Source organism: Condylostylus longicornis, unplaced genomic scaffold (assembly GCF_029603195.1).
Source record: "Condylostylus longicornis isolate FDR11 unplaced genomic scaffold, ASM2960319v2 ptg000016l, whole genome shotgun sequence".
NCBI classification, from domain to species: Eukaryota; Metazoa; Arthropoda; class Insecta; order Diptera; family Dolichopodidae; genus Condylostylus; species Condylostylus longicornis.
The window spans coordinates 6,094,876-6,111,260 of NW_026577985.1; the positions used below are offsets into that span (position 1 = coordinate 6,094,876).

A 16,385-nucleotide genomic window follows, 5' to 3' on the forward strand; every position below is an offset into this window, starting at 1 on the left:
AAAACATCAAATAAGAAAAAAATCATACACCTTTTACCATATATTCCTTTAATTTTATTTTAAATTAATAATGTATTTTTCCACCCACATCAACCTTAATTCTTTCAGAAATGAAAAAAATAAGATGTGTACATTTTATACTAACTATTACGGTTGGGAACATGCATCATCAATACACTAATAATGTCAAAAGAGTTACTTTATAGCATCGTATTGATTTACTTTAAAATATTATTAACTATAAATAAAATGCTATTAGTTATATTATGCACAAGTCCATAGACAGAACTGTACTAACTGAGAAAATCTGGTGTAGTGAGATCAGCATTATTCGCATTCTGTGTTTCCGGATATGTTATATGAGAATATGTCGAAAGCACTTTAAATCTGTTCTAAAATTAGATGAAGTTGCTTTTGGGTACATATAAATGTACAAACAAACTGGCAAACCGATAAACCTAATATTACATTCAAAATATGAACATATGTATTAATATTTTGTGTTAACGATATGAAGCGCCTGATTGATATGCTAATAAAAAAATTGCTCATTAATAAAGATTTTATGAATAACACTTTTAAAACATTGCTTCAATTTACAAATTTGATGCGAATTTGATGAAAAAATTCTAAACTATTTCAATAACGAATTATAATTATTTTAGCTTGTATTTTCCTTTTAATATGTAGTAATGTTCAACGTACAACATGTAGCTACATTGGAAGTTGAAATAACTTAAAAAATGTTCTTTCCATCAAATTACAAACAGAACCAATAAAAAATTTTATCATAATATTATATTTATAGGCGTATTCTTATAACTTATATAACTTTGCAAATAAATACAGTTAATTTCTATAAAAAAAGTTAGTGCGTGCTCACATCGTCATCATTTCACATATTTTTATAAGTTTATCAACTAGATAAAACGTAACATTATAATATTGTAGGTAAGATATGTCATACAAGTTGATATAAATATACATATGTATGCAAGTATGGATACTTGGTTCGAAATTCCCTTTAGTATATAAAATTATATGCACTAAAATATCAACAGTTGTTTCTTGAACTGTTGAATAAATTGTATCGAAAACGTTATAATAATAATTCATGATGATTTACTGACACACACAATAAATTTCAAGCATCAAATAAATATTCTAAAAAGTATAAGAACAAACAAACATACAGATGATTTTAATGTTGTGGGAAATCGTGTTTTAATGCAAGTGCATTTTGAGAAGAAAAAGTTTAGTTATTTTCATTGTTCTATTGAAGAGTATAGTTATAGTGTATAGTAATAATAAAAGCATAAGCAACAAATAAAAATGTAATCATAATAATATTGAAAATAACATAATCGATATACTCGGAGAGCAATTATTAATTACATGTAGATATTGAATTAAGTAAAAGTATTCAATCTTGTAGAATTTACAATTTGGAACCTTCTCTCGCCTTCTAAATAATAGAATTTAAAAATTTATGCGGAATTGAAAATTTTTCGGTAATATTAGTATAATGCTCACTATATTCAGCGTTTTTAGGTTGTTGTCAAAATAGAATTATTTCAGAGATGTTTTTAAATTCCAACTTTCAGTCTTCAGTTCGATTTTAATTTGACTACTTTTTAAATTGTCTTCTCACCATTGTTTTTCCTTTTTTTGGATTTAGTATAGATTTTTGTTTAATATGTAAATTGATATGTATATTATGGGTCTTATTTTGATCGGCGTAGCGAATGAAATTTTTAGCGAATATGAATTTTTGCTATTATTCGCCTAAATTTTAGGCGAATAAGCTGTCAAATCTGTCGAATGAAAATTTTGTGTAACAAGCTTGGCGACTGAAACCAAAAATCAAATTAATACATAACTGTTTTTTGTATTGGTTAGTGATATAACGGAAAAACCTAATCTACGTTATCTGCAAAGTAAATTCGTAAAATTCTACAAATTATTGTAAAAAATGTTGATTGCTTAATATTAATTTAAACGTGAAAAAAACGAACCAAAAAAAAATCATGGATTTAAATAAATTAATGGACAACAACCCCGTAATTCCTAAAGAATAGCAAAATTCAATTGTTTTTGCAAAAAAGGAAAAACTATACACATACTTATGTATGGTGTTAACCTAATTATTTTCGGTAAGTTTTCTGATGTCTTGCGGTAACAACATTTTTGATCTGGATTGAATGAAAGCATTCGCCGATCAAATTTAGAGTTAAGCATGTAAAATAAAATAAAAAGTAAAACATTAGTTCTGTCCAAAATAGATAATTCATTATAATACATTTTAAATGTGTTATATATAACGAAACCTGTTCAAGATAGAAATGTGACAGCATAACATAATGTGAGTTATTGATATTTTTTTTACAGGAGAAAAATATATCATGTAGAAAATTTACAGGAGAATTGCCTTGGGTAGATCTATTTTGAGTAAAATATTAAACTATACTAGCATTGATGTCATTCACCGTAATCTTGAGCATAAAATTTCTCTGAATTCCTGTTGGCAGAGTAATGCAGCATGTAGTTCTAAACTTTATTTATATAAATTTTCTTTATATACGTATTAAAAATTTTAACGTACATATTTGATTCATATGTACATATGTATGTATAACTCCAAAAATATACCTTAGGTAATTTTGTTCATTTAGCTTGATTTTTGATCGTTTTTCAAAATTGCTAATTTTGTATGTGATCTTTATTTTTTGAACATTCAGATTTCTTTAGGTTTTTCTATATCCGACTTCTGCAATTTTGTTTTGTTTGCAAGGTTACTTTCATACAAATTCGTTCAAACAAAATGTTTTAGATGCAACATGCACATAAAATTTTTAAAATCTTTGCTTTCATAGTAAAAATACATATTTTGAAAATCCATTTGCTGTATATTTACCTATTATTCCAAGACTTAAATCAAATTGATAACCCAGAAATTTATAATATATGTACATATATCTGGAAGCGTATGTGTTTTGAATAATCTTTCTAAAATTTTAGCAATAGATAGTAACTCAACTTGCAGTTTAGACCTTTTATTTGATTAATGAATATGATTAAGAATGCGCATTATTTTCTTATCAAAATTATTAAATCATCATGTTTTAAAATTTGAAGGTGTTTTCCCTTTGTAATTTTGTAGATTTAATAACCGTCTTAAACTTCAAAAATAGATATCTTACTTTAGAGAAAATCTTATCTATAAAGTTGTTGTGATAATGCCATGCAGTTATAGCTGTGCAACAAATCTTGAAATTTGGTGTCATTTAAGTATTAACTAAATTAGAAATCACGTCTTTTTATAAAAACATATAGAAAATTTATGCAAATTTTTAAGTTTTCGCCTAAAACTTTTAATGTTATATTATCATATAAAATTGAATATTGTATACATATGTATGTACAAATTATATGTAGAAATTTTAGCCAATGTCTAAATAAAATTTTATACTTGCATTCTTACTTACAATTGCATTCATGATGGTATTTAGGTATGAAAGAACAATTATTTAAAGTAACTTGCGATAAAATTCAAATTGTTCGTCGATATCCGATTTCGCTTTATCCAAATTTTTACTTGAATCAAAATTGATTTTTAAAATTAGGCTTTTTCCGTTAAATTTGCATATTTTTATTGACCTTTATTTTTATTATGAAGTGTATCAAATAACACAATCTTATGAAGAGTTTTATAAAATTTAAAATACTTTATTAAATATAGGCAAGATAAGTTTCACAAGGTCTTATCAATACAACCATAGAATACTGATACAATGATTTTTCAAGAAAAATCTACGTCTTTTTAGTATCTTTTAATAACGATCATATTTCATTTTGATACCAGGTTGGGTTGGCAGTAAATTCGATGATGGCGTTGAAATGGGGGCAGCAAGTGTATATACTTCATAATCATTTATTTGAAAATGATAATCTCCGAATAACGTACTAAAATCAGCGTTAATTCCATCATATGAATGTGGTAAATTCGAATATGAGTCCGAATTTGTGTTGCAACAACTTGAAATAAGTAAGTCAGCGCCACCTCCAAATATTGGACCACAACTAAAAGATTTAAATTTTATGTTTTCTGGTGAAATTTAAAATGAATGTCTTACTCGGGATGATAACAAATAGCATATGGCTTCTTAATAATATCGAATTTGCATGGAGATTCATTATTAGAGTTTAACGTAAATAAAAATGCACGATCTGAATGAATGTAACCACCTTTTCGATTAGTTTTACCCCATGGAACATCCGTAAAACCACCACTAATTTCACCGTGGGTACCCTTAATATAAAAAAAGCTACATAAAATAAAAACTTAATTTACGAGAAAATTAAATTATTTCATACAATTGCTATAACAAAACATGGAAATATTCCATCACAATGTCTATGAAATGATGTTGCATTGAATCCATGGGTTGACGCACGAAATATCAATCTCCAACTTTGTTTTGGTACACCATACCAACCATTTAAAACTCCTTGCAGATGCAATTTATCTTTTTTTAATATTACAGAACCAGGAAACATATTCATCATGAGACGAGGCTGTAGACGTTTATCATTTTCCTGCAGTGGACCCCCAGGTAAGGGGACTGTTGGAGGTGGAATCGGTGTACCACCACCCATTTTATTTGAATTCAATGCAGCATATCGATACCTTTCTAATGATAGCTCCATTGGAACTGCCCCAGTGGGTTCTACTTCTTCAGCAAATACTTGACTGTCAATAAGTAGTAGCCTTACATATCCCATTACGCCGGAGAGATGTTGACAAACGCGAACTCTTTCCTCTTCAGTCCAATGGGCTGTTGGTTGTGTTACTCCAGCTTGATTTTTTGCCCACGCTAAAACGCAACGCCAAACGTTTTCTTCTTCTAAACAAAACTACAAAAAGAATTTATAGCTATATGTGTATATATGTGCACCATAATAATATAGCAGCATTTTTAATAGTATGTAAAAACGAGTAGTGTGAATCTTGAAACTTACATAATCTGATGAAATCAATTTTATCAAACCGTCCTTGGTTAAATTTAAAAATGAGTTAGTTTTCACAACTTCGGAAGCATTCTCACCAATGTATATAATACACCTTTCCATAAATGATGCTGCACATTTGGCTAAAAAATATCAAAACAAGCTTAAAGGATGCTCTAAACATATGTACAATATCATAGCAATTTTCTTTCGCTAAAAATTAAGCACATTTTCTTCTCCGCTCTTTATTACTTTTACAAACCCGCCCGATTTAACCTGTTCATTCGCATAAATCAATAAAAAAAAAACACTTCTCATTCAAGTCAGGTATTTAATCTTTATGTATTCAATTCTAAATTTCATATCATATGTTCGCCTTAAATCTAAATTTAAATTTTACAATTCAAATTATGGAAATTATTTAATATTACTTTTTGGTTGTTTTAACCTAACCTTAATCTTTTGTAGGATTAACATTTTGAATCAACGTTATATTATCTCCTTTAAGCATTATTCTACCCAAGTTTTTTCTTTGCCTCGTCTTGACATATACTTCTTCCGCATCATCTAGGACAAGATTCATATATTCATCAAATCCCACAATATGTCCTTCGATTCTTAGTGATATATTTTCATACAGCCAAACTTGAACTCTAGATCGATTTTGTAAATATCGAAAAATTAAGTTAATGGGTTGAACCATAACTTTTTGAACTTTTGTATTCCCTTTGTAAGACATGGTTACTTTATTTAATAATACTTTAATTTAAATGAAAATTATAATAAAAAAAACAGGATTAATAAACGTTTATTTTATTAATACACAAAAGACGCGGCTTTTAAATGTCACTTATCAACTTAACTAAAAGCAAAATGAAATAAGAAATACAAATGACATTCACAAATATCATTTTAACTTCTTCAAGCGACACCTATACTTCGTGTTGAAATTGCAAAATAAATAGCAAAGGAAGCAAGGCAAAGAAGTATTTATTCAATTTATTTTTTCTATGTATTCGAAAAATTTGACTTTAAAATGTGCGTAATTTTAATTATGAAGTAAATAGCAAAAAAAAATTTTATCAAAATATAATCATGATTAATCTTACCAGACGCCTTTTCATGAATCTGCATTACAGCTATTAGAAACGTACATGCATTATCTACCGAAAGAGTTGAAATTACGTGATCTTCGCAAGCTCCTCTTAGTTCTTCAACTCCCATATCTTGGGCTAATGTCATCATTTCGAAAACTCTTGAATCTTGCATAATGATCTAAAAAAATCCAATATTCTTATTTTAAAAAATTTACTTTTAAGCATGGTTTTTTTAAATTTGTAACTTGTTTCTATTTACTTTTCCAGTGTAGATATATAAAATGAATTGACGAAAAACATCTGGATTTACATTTGACAATCTTACAGGAGTCGGACTTCCTGGTGCTGCAGGTGATACAGTGCTACCCGGTATTCGACACAGCTCTCCACGTTTTGCTGTTTGAAAACTTTTACATCTAATAAAGAAGACATAAGCAGGTGGTAAAAAAAAATTTTTTTATGCATTAAAGATTAACAATATTATCAAATTCATTTTGGAAATATATACGATGTTTCATTGAATACTTATAGTCTTTATGTGCTGATTCTCAAAAACATCTTTAATAAAATACAGATATCGCATGGTCTTATAAATATAATTAGTTTTTTCTACTTTGCTGACATCTGTGTTTAACAGCAAAAAACAATTTTTATATTTCATTCAAATTCACAATTATTTGTAAGAATATTCACAATAATATTCACAATAAAACAGTACAGTCCTTTTTCTCTGAGAACAAGAACAACAAAATATAAGAAAATTTTAAAATTATTTTTTTTTTAAATTTTAATAACAGTATATTAAAATAAAAAAAAAAAAATAGTTGATTAATTAATTTTAAATAAGTTTTTTTTTTTTAAATTTAAAATTATTCAAATTTCAGTTTTTATTTTTTATGGAATGGAAACCAAAATGAAAAGTTGTAATTTTAGTTATAATTTAATTTCATAACAATATTAAACTTCTTCAATTAAAGATAAAAGTTTCTATCTGCAAAAATTTTTCAGTAAAGTTATCCTAATGTAAGTAGATTGAAAAAATTATAGTCCACGTCACGGGTTAGTTAATTAATCTACATTTTTGTAGTTTGAAGGAACTACTGTCGTCCCCCTATGAAAATCTTCGCGCCATAAATGCTTTATTAGAGGTTTCTTATAATGTTATGAACAAATAAAATTTCAAAAAAGAAAACCTTGTAATCAGCAGATTTATCGAAACCCATTTAAATCCTTTTATATTATCAATACAGAACTGAAATAATTACATATAGCTCACAGAATATATGTAAATGTACATGGTACCATTTTTGTACCTCTCGTTGTAACTATAATCGAAAACTTTAGATTCAAGTAAAATTTGGTATATACGAGTAGGTCCCTGTGTGTACATCCAATTCTTGCAAAAAAATTATTTTTTGCAATCAAAGTGCCACGGTATCAGTGCTGCCAAATTAATAAACCTAAATATCTTAATTTTTTTAAAATAAAATATACATTATTCGCAAGATTAAAAAAACAAATCTTCACGAACCCTTTTATATCTTCAATTGAAGTTAAATTGAAAAAAGTAGGAAACCAAAATATCACTATTTCAAATCGAACCAAATCAAACACAAAGGAAAATTAATGTCGTACAATGGCATATGACGTCATAAGCCTATGCTCAGCTAGTTAATGCGCCAAGTCGATTAATATGGAATTAATTGCAGCGAAAATTATGTAAAATTTTCTATGGAAGTAGCGTTACCATGCCTATTAAATTGACTTAATTTTGTGAACTTTGGAAAATATGGAAAAAGGTGTAAACAATTTAAATTCTGAAGAACTTAAATAGCATTAAAAAACCTAAATTTTGAAGATAAATCTTCACTTTTAGTAGCGCTGCAAGATATTCAAAAAGACAAAGATATCTTTTTCAAAAGAGAAAAAAACATTAAAATGAATTTGTTGTTTTTTTTTATTTTTGCACATCGTGAATTTCTCTTGTATTTCATTTACAAAATATCTGAGAGAAAAATTTGTCAAAAGAAATTTAACAAACATGAAATAAAAAATTTGGAAAAAAATATGAAAAACAGAGCGCAGTACGGGAAGTGAGAAAATCGAAATTCAAAATAAATTGTCAATTTTTTTTCTTTAATTTTAATATTTTTTTTTCCTTCTCTTTTACATTTATTTATTGAAATCCTTAAATGTTCAAACATCCCGCTTGATTTGTGTTCAAGAGCAAATAGATGGAGAATTCAGAAAAAAAAGTGAAACAATAAGAAGTGGAAAATGATTCAATCAATAAAACTGAAGAGCTATCAGGAGGGCACAAAAAATTTCGTAAGTTTTTGAATTTCATATATTGCCGTAAAGTTACCTGTTTCCCCACCATCCCCCTTATGTGGTTTTTAACATATTTTTTGTCGTTTTCTTTTTCAATTTCCACTTTGACTTACGATTGAAAAATTTTATTGAAAAGGAATTTTATTGAAATTGAAGGAATGAATTTAAAATTCAATTCAAAATACAAATAAACAATTTTTTTTTAATTTCACTTGAATAGAATTTTACTCTAATTTTTTGAAAAATAGCTGAAATTCCAAAAGAGAAACTTAAAACTGAATATGTCAGTTTTTAGACTATGTACTACTATATGAAATTTACAAATTTATATAAGATGCTTATAAAATAAGGAGTTTGTAAGTAAATTTAGATCCTCTTCCTTTATATTTCCTTCTTATTTACCAGTTGAGCAAAAGTTAAGTAAGTTGCATGTGTTCATGTGATGCAATTTTCCAATTAACAAAACCTAGTATATACGCGAGCTAGTATATTCAAGATTCTGAATTTTGTAACGTGACTTTTATTCTGTATAATGTGGCAAAGTAATACTCTGATATTATTGTAAGTATATTGAAAGATTTATGTTGTCATTATGTACTGAAAATCAAAGAGTAAGGTGATATACAACAGGTACTATGAATTTTCTATACAGCCGTCAAAATCACTGCTTCTGTTTTTCTTTAGTAAGATAATTTTTATTGAGTTTTTTTGTAATTGTTAAAGCTCTAAAATATTAATTTACCAATAAAATTATTCTTTTTCTGAGCAATGTCTTCGTATTCACACTTTTTCTATTAAGAATAAAGAAGTAATTATTTAGTCTTGACAACAAACAATTCACTAAGAATTAAAAATTTGAATGATTTTCTTATGCACAAATATAAATAAATTAATTTAAATTATTTAAAGAGTTAAGCAATAAAGTTGGGTCAAACCAATGGTTTGTATTGTAGCACTTTTCCCTTCAACAAGTGAAAATTCTGCTTTTAAATACAGTCTATTTGTACCTACCACACTATTAAAATTATTTTCATTCATATATAAAACTATTTCTAAGATTGCCTATATTTAGGATGACGCTTATATGCAGTCTTTGAAATAAAGCAAAAATTAATATAAAAAGGGGTTAACATATTGCTCGATTTTAAAGGTTAATTGTGTGAGTTAAGAAAAATAATTATATTTTTTAGTTTCACGGAACTTACCGTTAGCTTTTTGCGTTTATAAAAATTTGAAAAAACTTGCGGCTTCGGAAATATAAGGTGTCAAAAATTCAAATTTTACAAATTTCAAGAGGCGATAACTAGAGAGGGGGTGGAGATGGAAAAAAATTTTCTTCTAACGAAACGAACTATTTGTTAATGTCTAAAAGCCCGTAAATTTCAAGCTTCTACAGGCTGTGGTCTAGAAGAAAAACGACATCAAAAATTTGGAAAAAAAGGACTTTAGATAACGGTAAATTTGAACGGCCATTTTGTTTTTCTAAAGTTTAACTGTAGTATACCGCGCTAGGGGAAGCAAGTCGCTGCCTTTCTGCGTTTGAAAAATTTCAAAAATGCTTATGGTTTCATTGCAACAAATATTTAAAAAAGGCCATTTTTAGGCTTTTGGGGGGGTATAACTTCTAGAGGGGGGGAGATAGGTAAAAATTTTGTTCTACGGAAATAAGTTTCTAATGAAGATCTATGTACGTATGAAATTACAGCTTTCTATCTTCAAGGGTGTAGAAGTTTTGTAAACAAAAAAAGTGTCCACGGACGGACGGACGGACGGACGGACGGATGGACGGACGGACGGACGGACAGAGTGAAACTAATAAGCACTTTTTTCAAAAATTTTTTTGGAAAAGTGCTAAAAACTAAAATACAGAAGTGAAAAAAACCTGAATTTGTAATGGAAAGTAATTCATTTTAAATTTTTACTAGACTTCTATAATTTATTTCATATAAAATAATATTTAATTTAGATTTTATTAAAAAAACGAGTTAACTCTGTGATACACGTACGAATGAATGATTTTAAAAGCTTTATCATAATAATTGTCAAATTGTTTTACGGCCTTTGTTTTTTTTTTTATTTAATACATGCAATCTCTAATTCTTTTTTCGAAAATAATGATTTCAACAATTTCCAATAATATGACCAAAATATTTCTTGAAGTTTTATGACAGCTATCACAAGGGGTCGAAAAATTTTAGTAATTCTTAACATAACAACAACGCTAATAATTAAGTTGCTTATGTGAAATTTCTATACTATAGCTTCAATAAGTTTCAAAGTCGTATGGCGAGTACTTGAACTACTCTTTTGAACACCACATTAAAATCAAAAATAAGGTTCTGTAACTATTTAGTTACATAAATCATTTATTTAAATTTAAGTTATTTACAATTATGCGACGGACGGATAAACCGACAGGCGAACAGACATGGTTAAATTCAGAACATAGTTAAATTAAATAGATTCAGAAATCGATGCTGATCAAAAAAATATAATTGCGTCTATATTTTGGACCTTTATTTTTTAGATAGGATAATATTAAATAAATTTATTTGATTAGGTAATATCAATAATATGCAGGGGTACGAAATCTTTCATTATAATCATTTTTCGTTGCATATTTAAGAAGATAGCTCTGCCTTATTCTAGCTGTATCCCTTATCTATGAAATTAAATTAAGCCTATTGTGTGGTTTAAATGTAAAGCATGACATTCTTGAAAGGATATTTTTGATTGTCGCTTTAAATGCTCTTAATAAATAAATGTATAACTCACAAAATTAGTGCCCAGAATCAGAACTACTATATACTATATATTTACTATATTATATACTATTATATTAATTTGTTATTAAGTTGTATATTAAAACACTATTGTGAAATTATGGTATAAAAACTACATTTGAAATAAAAATTGTGTTGGACTGAGAGAGCATTTTTAAATTACTGAAATTATGGAATTATCTAAAATTTTTATAGGCATATGTGCATGTTCCAATCTTTCATTATAGTTATTTTAATATGAAAAGTAAACAAATTTGTTAAAAGTTGAGCTCTTGCTAATAAGAAATTTTAAAATGATTTTATATCAGTTTTATTTTCAGTATGACTTTCTATCTTGATATTAAGAAAACATTTTAAAAGCATAGAGAATCAAAGAGTACATTTCATTTTAACAACTAATTTTGTAGGAATGTAGTCATTATATTTTGTGCAATGTGTTCTTATATTTCATTTCATTATCTCGTTCCTATAAATTTTTTTCTTCCTCTTTTCGATTTTATTCAAAACAACGGGCGAGATGAGAAGCTAGTGGATTAGGAATAAAAAGTATGATAATGAGTTTAGCATAACCTTATACTAAAGTTAATTTTTGTAGAAAATTTGAATTTTAAAAATAAAAATAAGCTTTAAAAATAGATGCAGGCTTATATTTGAATTCAACAATGAATGAACCACTAATTGACAAACGATTGTAGTAACGCTAGCATTTTTATATTTTTAAATATTCAAAATGTGCTAAAAAAAACTCGCAATTATTTACCCTTTATTTTGTACCAAATACGAGAAATAAATTAAGTGTTACGGAATTTTCTCTAAATTTACCAAAGTTAAAGTCCCAAAACAGAACACCATTGAACCAAAAAAACAAAAAGAAATTTTTAAGATGAAAATTAAACTGGTTGTCATAATCATGTGTATATCCTTATAATATCTCCTTAGAACATCCTTTTTCGAAAAAAAAATCAACTGTTTTTATTTTTTTTTCTACAAACGAAATAAGAAGAGTGTTAATGGCTTTTCTATTTCGGACATTCAATATTTATTTAAGTTTCTGGATCCAGGATATCAAAATTCTTTTTTCACTTTTTTTTTCCTTTTTCATATGGTTTTGATTGTTTCCATTCAACATTGAGGAAAAAAATAAGAAGGAATTTTATGTATGGATTGAAATGACGTTAGGGGAAAGGGTGCATTTGGGTGATAATTTGATATTTTTTGTTTGAGAAAATGAATTGGTATTTTTTTTATTATTTTTAACTTTTATTTTTCTTTTTCTTACCAAAAACCAATAATCACTTGAAAAGAATTTTCCGACTTTAAAAAGAAATTGATTTCTTATTTATGGTATGAGAAAAATATTGAGTAATGGAAAAAAATTTTTGAATTTTCTTAAATTTTGGAATAAATGAATAGTCCAATAAGTGTTCAAGTTGTTTTGACTTAATTGTCATGAATGCAGTTTTTGCTTTAAAAAACCTTACCAATGTTGAAAAATATACTCCTCATTTATTAGATTCTTCAACTTACATTAATTTTCTTCGAAAATTTGAATAAATTGTGGAACATAATAAATGAGCATCTGTTCCGTATAAAGTAAATTCAATTAAAACGAGACTGTTGAGTGTATAAAGCACGGTTAAAGTAGTATCGAAAAATTTAAGAAAACTCAAGTCAAGTGGATAGAATCTTATGTAACTCATAATAAGAATAAATGATGGAATAATGTACTCTAAACCAGATTTAGAAATAAAACTTTATGATTGAAATTAAATTTAAATTTCCAAAATTTTGTATTCTAGGGTTTCGCATTGAAAGTATTGTGACGGTTTATGTAAATTGCAAAATTATTGCATAAAATATCACAATCTCCATAGTTCTAGATCTTATTTTGAAAAGGTGGAGTATTTTAACCACTCTACCTGCAAGATTAGATTAAAAGAAATAAGTAGTGAAATTAATACGAAACACAGAAATAAATCAAATTAGTTAAGAACTTTAGATCCTCTTTTTGTATTTCCAAGACAATTTTCTTTTCTTCGTACATATTTCAAATATGCGACAAAATTTTTCAAAATTTACTTTGAACAATGATAAGAAAATTTTAATTCCTTAGTGAATAAAATGTAAACATTTTCTGTCTTTTTCCTTTTTCTTATACTATATAAAATTAATTTTGATTTGTTATTTTTAGAGTATCCCCTTTAATATACTACCATAGAATATTTAAAGGACTGTATTTTTCTTCTTAGGGATTTGGTAAATGTTATATAATGAAAATACAATGCTCTTGATTATTAAAAGACAACAAATTGAATGTATTTGTTTTTAAAAATTAGAGAATCTGTAATTGAAATAGTCCTCTTCAAAAAGAAAACGAAAAAATATCTTATGAGAATTGGCAAATTTTCTTTCGATTGGCGTTAGCTATTCAATATACATAAGGGAAAAAGAAGAATTTATATAGCAGTAGAATTGTTTTTTTTTTCTATTGTAAAATTTTAAAATCTTCCAAAAAAATTTTTTATTTTATGTTCTTTTGATTTTACAATTTAAGGAGCACATACAATAAATATAAGGCAAGGGAGCGGCATTTTTTGATCCTGGTGTTGTTGCACCTCAAATCTAAATCTTCTGCTATTCAAATAAAATATATTTTGTATTTATAAGCATAAAAGAAAAAAGTTATGGTGTAAAGATGAAGCGGCTAGCTTTTGATTTAAATTTCATGATGTTAATTAGATCACTTAAAGCACATATTGCTTTTGAATATTAATTAAAATAAGTTAATGAAATTTTCTTTTTGTACAGTTGAAACAATCACAGGAAATTATTTGGAAAATAATATTTAGAAATTTAAAAGATGAAACTATATTTTTTCAATAATAGTAAATGTTTCGAAACCATAAGGACAGATGAGAGATATCTGGGTTTCTAACATTCGTGTTAGTCAGGCAAGTATTTTTATCCAACATCATATACCTGTTCAGCAGTTGTGTGAAGAAATTTTTTTTGTTTGTTTTCATTAAGGCCAAAGGATATTGTTTAAAAAGTAATTGTACTTTAATTGAATTGATATTAGTTTCCCAATAATTCATTATACTAGCTCCTTTGTAATATAGTTTCTCAAAATACAACTTAAATATAGAAAATATTTTAAATGTCACAAATTTGAAGAATAAGTACATGATCATCCATTTGAACAAAATTCTTTCAATCAATTTCTTTTAAATTTTCAACATTTTAAATATTTGAATTTAACTTGCATTTTACTTTTTTCGTAATTTGCACTCTTACTGTTTTCGTACTATATAAATAAACGTTAATATACATAGAGTATGTTACTTACCTTGCCATTAACATTATACGATGAGCATAAATACGTTCTTCTTCACGTCCAAGTATAAAAACAACATCAGAACTATCCTGATCTTCTGATAATCTTTGTAAATCATCAATTAATTGTGGAATTCCAGCCATTGCTTTGTCACACATTGGTGTTGGTGGTGGAGGTACACGTGTACCCATTGTCTATTGATGTTAAAAGTATATATCAAAATTTACTTTAAAATTTATGTAATGTTGCAATATTAAATTTTCTATATTCTTGAATGCTATATAATATATTGAAAGTTAAAAAATCAAATTGATTATTACAAAATTTAAAAGCACATTCTTTTCAAAACAATAATATTAGTATTGTTGAGGGCACAACAAAATACATATACTTATACAAAAGTAAAAAAATGTAAACAAAACACTAACACATTTATACAAAAAATACCGATCGTCAAAATATTTTACAGAAACCTATAATTTTGACACATATACTCTCACACACATGTTCACTATTACATTTATTTTGATAAATTATGAATCAAAAAAATTTCTTGAGAAGAAATTTCATTCTCATCTTCATCCTTGGTAAACTCTCCCAAATAAATTGCTTATTTCAAAGTAAATATTAAAATTTTTATTTAAATTATTTTGTTTTTTGATTAAATATTAATTTTTTATTATTTTTCAAATATTTTTAACAATAAATACATTGATATTTTATTGTATTTTAATTTGAAAACAAAAAAATGTAATTCCACTGTTAATGAATGAAATGACAATAGCAGTGTTGTTGAAGAAAACACAACTGAAACTAATTTTACAGATCTTCGTCTTTTCTTAAATTACCTATCCAAGAGACTATTACCTTTACTAATCAAATTTTACCTGTTTGTAAGATATTGGTGAACTATTATTTCAGGTGTAAAATTAAAAATGATTGGTTTGTGTATCAGCTAAAAATATTGTTGGTGAGATCAAAGTATATTTTATGATCGTGGTGTTTTTGTTAATTAATTTGTAATTGTAATATGAATTGTTAGTTTTCTTAATATTTTGAATTGAATAGTTTTTCAATATTTTGAATATTCCAATCGAAACACTATTAAGTAAATCAAGTTAGTAAATAAATTTTATGTAAAGTATTCTTAATGTAATATGTATTCTTTCGAAAATTTTTCCTTTCTTACAATACAATGCAGTTTCCTTGTAAAAGATTCTGTAAATTTAACCGAAAAGTTTTCTACTCACATACGAAACCAAAATTTTTATTGAACACTTTTTTTTCTGCATAAATAAACTAATCGTGTAGACAGTTTTTCGTTTTCTAATATATCTAAATTAAATTTGATTAGTGTTATGGTACATTTTTAATATGTGTGACAAAAATTAAGTTTTAAACATTTTATATTGCTAAATAAAGTGGCAATTCAAAATCAAAATCGTATTTAAATATTTAATAATCACTCTAAGATTAATTAAAATAATCAAATTATACAGAAACACTTTATTAAAATTAAATATAAAGCAATGCAAGAAAGCTCATATATTTAATCTATAATTTCCCGGAAATAGTATACACAAACTCGAATCTTGGATCTCGAATTGTTATGTGTAGGAATAATACATAATATGGGTGAAATGTTGAAATTAAGTTACCTTAAGTTATAAATTCGGGAAAATAATGATTTCTTTACATAAATTATAATGTTTATATAATATTGTTCATATTATTTTAACTGGTCATAAGCACTTTTGATCCTACTTTACATAACAGTTCCTGTATTGAAGCTCAAGTAAAACTATAATTTATTTTAATTTTTACTTAAAGTTC

The 16,385-nt window shown here is 26.3% G+C and overlaps 2 protein-coding genes across 2 annotated transcripts; both read right to left on the reverse strand.

Annotated features, from left to right (window-relative positions):
- Positions 1-3,830: 3,830 nt before the first annotated feature.
- LOC129605978 (uncharacterized) lies at positions 3,831-14,743 on the reverse strand. Its single transcript, XM_055516020.1, has 7 exons — positions 14,565-14,743; positions 6,364-6,520; positions 6,117-6,282; positions 5,020-5,150; positions 4,375-4,914; positions 4,134-4,309; positions 3,831-4,080 (listed from the first exon to the last, which is right to left on the reverse strand). The coding sequence occupies exons 1-7, from the start codon at positions 14,741-14,743 to the stop codon at positions 3,831-3,833; spliced, it is 1,599 nt and encodes a 532-aa protein (XP_055371995.1).
- LOC129605948 (probable small nuclear ribonucleoprotein E) lies at positions 5,384-5,855 on the reverse strand. The gene has a single exon (XM_055515983.1). The coding sequence runs from the start codon at positions 5,744-5,746 to the stop codon at positions 5,462-5,464; it is 285 nt and encodes a 94-aa protein (XP_055371958.1). The 5' UTR covers positions 5,747-5,855; the 3' UTR covers positions 5,384-5,461.
- Positions 14,744-16,385: the final 1,642 nt, after the last annotated feature.